This window comes from Carya illinoinensis, chromosome 9 (genome assembly GCF_018687715.1).
Source record: "Carya illinoinensis cultivar Pawnee chromosome 9, C.illinoinensisPawnee_v1, whole genome shotgun sequence".
Classification (NCBI taxonomy): Eukaryota; Viridiplantae; Streptophyta; class Magnoliopsida; order Fagales; family Juglandaceae; genus Carya; species Carya illinoinensis.
The window spans coordinates 34,716,400-34,721,441 of record NC_056760.1 but is presented as its reverse complement, the minus strand read 5'-3'; the positions used below and the strand labels follow the sequence as shown (position 1 = coordinate 34,721,441).

General features: G+C 31.4%; 1 protein-coding gene across 1 annotated transcript; it reads right to left on the bottom strand.

The window, feature by feature from the left end:
* Positions 1 to 2,037: 2,037 nt before the first annotated feature.
* Positions 2,038 to 4,385, bottom strand: LOC122277561 (aquaporin PIP2-4-like). Its single transcript, XM_043087588.1, has 4 exons — positions 3,948 to 4,385; positions 3,564 to 3,859; positions 2,657 to 2,797; positions 2,038 to 2,537 (listed from the first exon to the last, which is right to left on the bottom strand). The coding sequence occupies exons 1-4, from the start codon at positions 4,252 to 4,254 to the stop codon at positions 2,418 to 2,420; spliced, it is 864 nt and encodes a 287-aa protein (XP_042943522.1). The 5' UTR covers positions 4,255 to 4,385; the 3' UTR covers positions 2,038 to 2,417.
* Positions 4,386 to 5,042: the final 657 nt, after the last annotated feature.

The window sequence follows — 5,042 nt, the reverse complement described above, 5'->3', positions numbered from 1 at the left end:
ATAGACTTTTTTCCATTTAAAATGTTCCTTAATTTTGTAAATTCACAAAGTTGTACAATTCTCCATTCCAAATAAATGAATATAGCATGTGAGTTTTGTCTTTGAAGTTACGTGTGGGTTTTGTCTTTGAATTAGGTTCTTCCGAAAGGGATGTATTGATAAGATTTTGTATTTTCAAACCTAAATAATTCAAACGTATATCATAGAAACTTATTAGATTGATCATATGATTTAGCCCAGTTATTAGGAAAAATCTATTTATCATTAGCCTTCAACATTTCTTGACTTGGCATAATATGATAGGTTAGCAAGTAAAAAGTAATAAATAAAGAGCAATACTACGTATAATTCTCATTGGGGACTGCAATATAGGCATAAACAATTTTATGTTTAAAATTTTTTAAATTATTAAAATATATTTCTTAAAATAATGTTTTTTTTTTTTTTAATAAAAGGCTTGTACATGTTTCCACTAGGGGACTGTAAATATAATTTTTCATAAATAATATCTAATCATTTCATATCATGACATAGGATGATAAGAGAATGACGGTAATTAAAATAGATAATGAATTACATTATTCCAATTATTATACTGTTATTATAGAATTTGGGTTCCTTATTGTTTCCCGAATGAATTTTCAGACCGTGCAAATGCTCAACAAATGTTGTGCAACCCCCTTTATATGTATATTTCTTCCCAATTCAAAAGATCTAAAATTTCTAGATATAATTTGTACAAGCAAAAAATAAAAAAAAAATAAAATCTAAATGAAGTGTTGGATGTGATAAAATTAAAGGATAGTGTTATTTATATTTTTATTCATATTTTCCAATAAACTCTTGAGTTGAAAATTATTAAATAATTATAGAATTAGATGACGTGGTATGTACGTATTTCATTGTATCATTACATGTCATGTAAATTAAAATTGCATATATATATATATATATATATAAAGGCATGCTACACAACAGTTTCACACTAAACACATCATCATTTTTTAAATATAAAATAAAAGAAGATAAAATAATAAAATCATATTTTTTAATTATGTAAAAAAGTGTGAAGCTACTGTATATAATTTTTCTGTATATAATAGTAAGCATCATTTTTAATTATCAGAGCATCATATGCTAAGATGAGTAGACCACATAATCGTACTAAATAATTACTCCTAATTCAAAGGTAATAAGACCAATGGGGTGACATGCCATATACATTTTTTTTTTCTTATGTAAGAACTATTAATAGAAAAGTAATACTTGGGTCTCCTCAAAATTACAGTTCAAAGTTAATGTTTGGATATTTTAATTTTTTTAATAATTAAAAAAATAATTATCAATAAAATTATATATTTTTTAATAATTAAGAATATTGAAAAAGTACTCAAAAATAAAAAATAAATAAAAAAATTCAAATATAATAGGGACATGCTAGTGGTACATGCTCGCCGGCCGCCTACCATTATCCTTATTAATAAAACATCTTGATCACTTCCTCATTCATCGCAAGGTCGATGTAAGTTAATCAATTGTGTTTTCTTTCCATCTGTGTTCATATAACAATAAAATATGTTGAGATAAAATTTTAATAAAATATTATTTTTTAATATTTTTATTATTTTAATATTAACAAAATTAAATTATTTATTATATTATATATAAAAAATTAAAAAATATATATAATAATAAAATAAACGAAGATTCAACCCGACGTAAAACCAAGAGGGAGTTGGTAATGAAAAAGGTGACAAGAGACTGGCCCACAAATAAATCCAACCGATTTTGTGTCGCTTTTTTCTTATTATAAATCGCCGCATAGCTACATCCAAAGAAGCTATTACGTTGGAGTACGTGGAATCAATACCACTCCGTTGATTCCTTGTCACAATATATGTTAATATATATATAAATAATGATCTTAATTATTAACCACAAGCGTCCCTTCATGGCTCACTCATACCGTAGAGACTGGTTCATGGACCAACGAAAATTCTCAAGCCTGGTTGATAGGGATGGTTGTTGAGACAGAACTTTTTAGTGTGAAAATTCCAAGGTTCATTAGGGCAAATGAGCGCAAATGTCAAACCATAAGAGTCTGTAGTACAGATCACTTTAGTCTTTGCCGACAAATTCACCCATGACATCACGAGCACACAGTGAACAGAAGGAGAAGACAAAAATTACATAGTAAAATGGGACATCAGGGCACACCATTAAAACGAGTGCCTAGAACATAAGAAGAAAAAGATCGAGGACATCCTTCATGCTCTAAACATAATATTGTACAAATTCCAGTACCGTTCTGAACACTCCCAAGCCACATAAAACTCATGCTGCTTCTCTTTCCAGAAAGTGGTGAGGAGAGACACTTTACTTTTCCTTTTTTTTTTTTTTTTTTTTTCCTTTCAAATTTATATGGTGCCAGAGCTTCTGTAGGATCCTAGAGCTTTAGCAGCGCCAGCTCTCAAGATAAGTACATGATAGATTGCAGCAATAGCAGCACCAATGAATGGTCCGACCCAGAAAATCCACTGAAGATTACCAAAAAACAAAAAAAATAAAAAACAAAAAAAAAACCCCACATTTAAGTTAGCAACGATATTCGATCTATAATTCAAGAGAGAAAATATAGATGGGTCTAGGTGCATACTTGGTCATCCCATGCCTTGTCCTTGCCGTACATGACAGCAGCTCCGAAGCTTCGAGCAGGATTGATACCAGTTCCGGTGATTGGAATGGTAGCCAGATGAACCATAAACACAGCAAACCCGATTGGAAGTGGTGCCAAGACCTATAATTTGAATACATAGAAATAAGATTCCTTCAAATTAGTTTAAAATAAGCTTAATTTTCAGCTAAACCATTAACATTATAAATATTTTTTTATTTTATGTAATCGACTTATAAGCCCATTTAAAATATGATATATAAATTCGTTTATCCACATAAGAATCTTGAGATAAGAATTTTAAATTTTAGATGAAAGATTAAAATATTATTATTATTTAAAAATATTAAAAAATTAAATTATTTATTATATTTTATACAAAATTTTAAAAAATTTATAATAATAAAATAAAAATTTTATGTTTAAAATGAAAAATCTAAGTTAGATTTCAAAGATCGATTTTAATTCGAAAACTTCATATCATAGTTATAATTATTTTAAATTTACATATAAAATATAATAAATAATTTAATTTTTAAAATTTTAATTCAATTTTTTTAATGTTAAAAAAATAATAATACTTAAAATTAATATTTTAAATTCATCGTAAATTCAAAACTTTCACCTTCCTTACTAAACCTGTCTAAGTGGCCAATTCTTCTTAAGGAGAAAAAGTCTAATTACAAACATATTTATGTATTAATATATATATAAATTTATTGTGATTGATAAAAAATAAATTTTATTTAAAATAATATTAATTTAAATTTTTAGTAAAAAAAATAAGTATTAATATGAAGATTAGTAAATTTACTTATATATATCAAAACTCTTTTAACAAAATTGCCATGACAAATTAAGCAAAGATCGGAGATGGAGCTGTACTTACAGGTACATGGGAATCTCTGGCATTTCTCTTGGGATCAGTGGCAGAGAAGACGGTGTAGACAAGGACAAAAGTGCCGATGATCTCCGCGGCCAATCCAGTGCCCTTGCTGTACCCATCAGCAAGCTCGTTTGCTCCACCACCGTATTTGCTGTAGTAAGCTTTCTGGAATGCCTTCACCAGCCCACATCCGCACACGGCTCCCAAGCATTGTGCTGCCATATACAAAACCGCTCGGACCAGCGACACCTTCCTCGCAAGAAACAGCCCAAATGTCACCGCCGGGTTAATGTGTCCTCCTGCACAGCTTGGTTTTAGTTGATCTCCGAGCCATTTTTCAACAAATTCTAAACAGAGAAACAATCCTGAAAGAACCCAGTTACCCACCTGAAATGCCGGCTGTGCAGTAAACGAGGACGAAGATCATGCCACCAAAGGCCCAAGCTATACCGAGAATCCCAACGCCACCACAATCGTCGCCGCCCTTGGTCGGGTCGATCTGGCTCTTGTATCCAATCACGGTCAAAACAGTGATGTACAAGAACAAAAGCGTGGCAATGAACTCGGCAATGATAGCCCTGTAGAAGGACCACTGGATGAACTCTTCAGGATCGATGAATGGCGCAGGCGGCGGGTCGTGGTAGTCCTTGGCGGAGAACCCACCATGACCGCCAGCTTCCATGTCCTTGGCCATAGTATATCACTCGTGAGGAAGCTGAGTAATCAAAGTGGAAGAGAGCTCTGAGAGAGAGAGAGAGAGAGAGAGAGAGAGAGAGTGATAGGGTGATCGATGAGAAAATGCAGAAAGGCTGAAGGGGTATTTATGCAAGGAGGAGGAGCAAGAGGAGTGTTGGGAATAGTGTAAGGTTGCTAATTAATAAACTCAACTTTGCCGCCCCCACCTCACCATGCTTGGTTTCTTCCACTTTCTGTGGCCCCACAAATTGGTAAGTGCCTTCCTCCTCTGGCCTCTTCTGATTCGCCCTTGTGTCAACTCATGACTCAAGTAAGTTCCAAGAATCTCTCGTATTTTCTTAATAAAATATATATTATCAATAAATAGATATTATATATATATATATATCATGTCACACTTTTAGTTGGGTTTTTTCTTGATTCATTTTCGTCTGTTTTCTTTCCAAAAACGAGTTTCTTCGGGTTCCTATGGGATAAGTTGTTGAATACCATAAAAGACTTGGGTGACTATTCCCTAACTAATTATCTTTTTGGTTGATTGGCTGCCTAATAGTTGGACACTATTCAATGTATTCATCATCTTAATAATTATATTGTTTTATCTTTCTTCTAATGTCTTGTCAATTTATTGAGACTTTATTTTTCGTCTATTACTTATTTGTCCAATCATTTGATTTCTTATTAAATATAAGAAAAGATAATATATAATATTATGATTGAAAATAGGTTTTGAATCATAACTTAACCCTCCCAATAAATCTTTATCATTAAAGCACCTAACCTTTT

Bases quoted from the DNA above. Each gene is read 5' to 3' on its own strand.
- LOC122277561 (XM_043087588.1), bottom strand. From the start codon at position 4,254: ATGGCCAAGGACATGGAAGCTGGCGGTCATGGTGGGTTCTCCGCCAAG. The intron at 2,798-3,563 runs GTAAGTACAGCT...TTCAAATTATAG, and splicing joins CCAGAGATTCCCATGTACCT to GTCTTGGCACCACTTCCAAT. The intron at 2,538-2,656 runs GTATGCACCTAG...GGTAATCTTCAG, and splicing joins ACAAGGCATGGGATGACCAA to TGGATTTTCTGGGTCGGACC.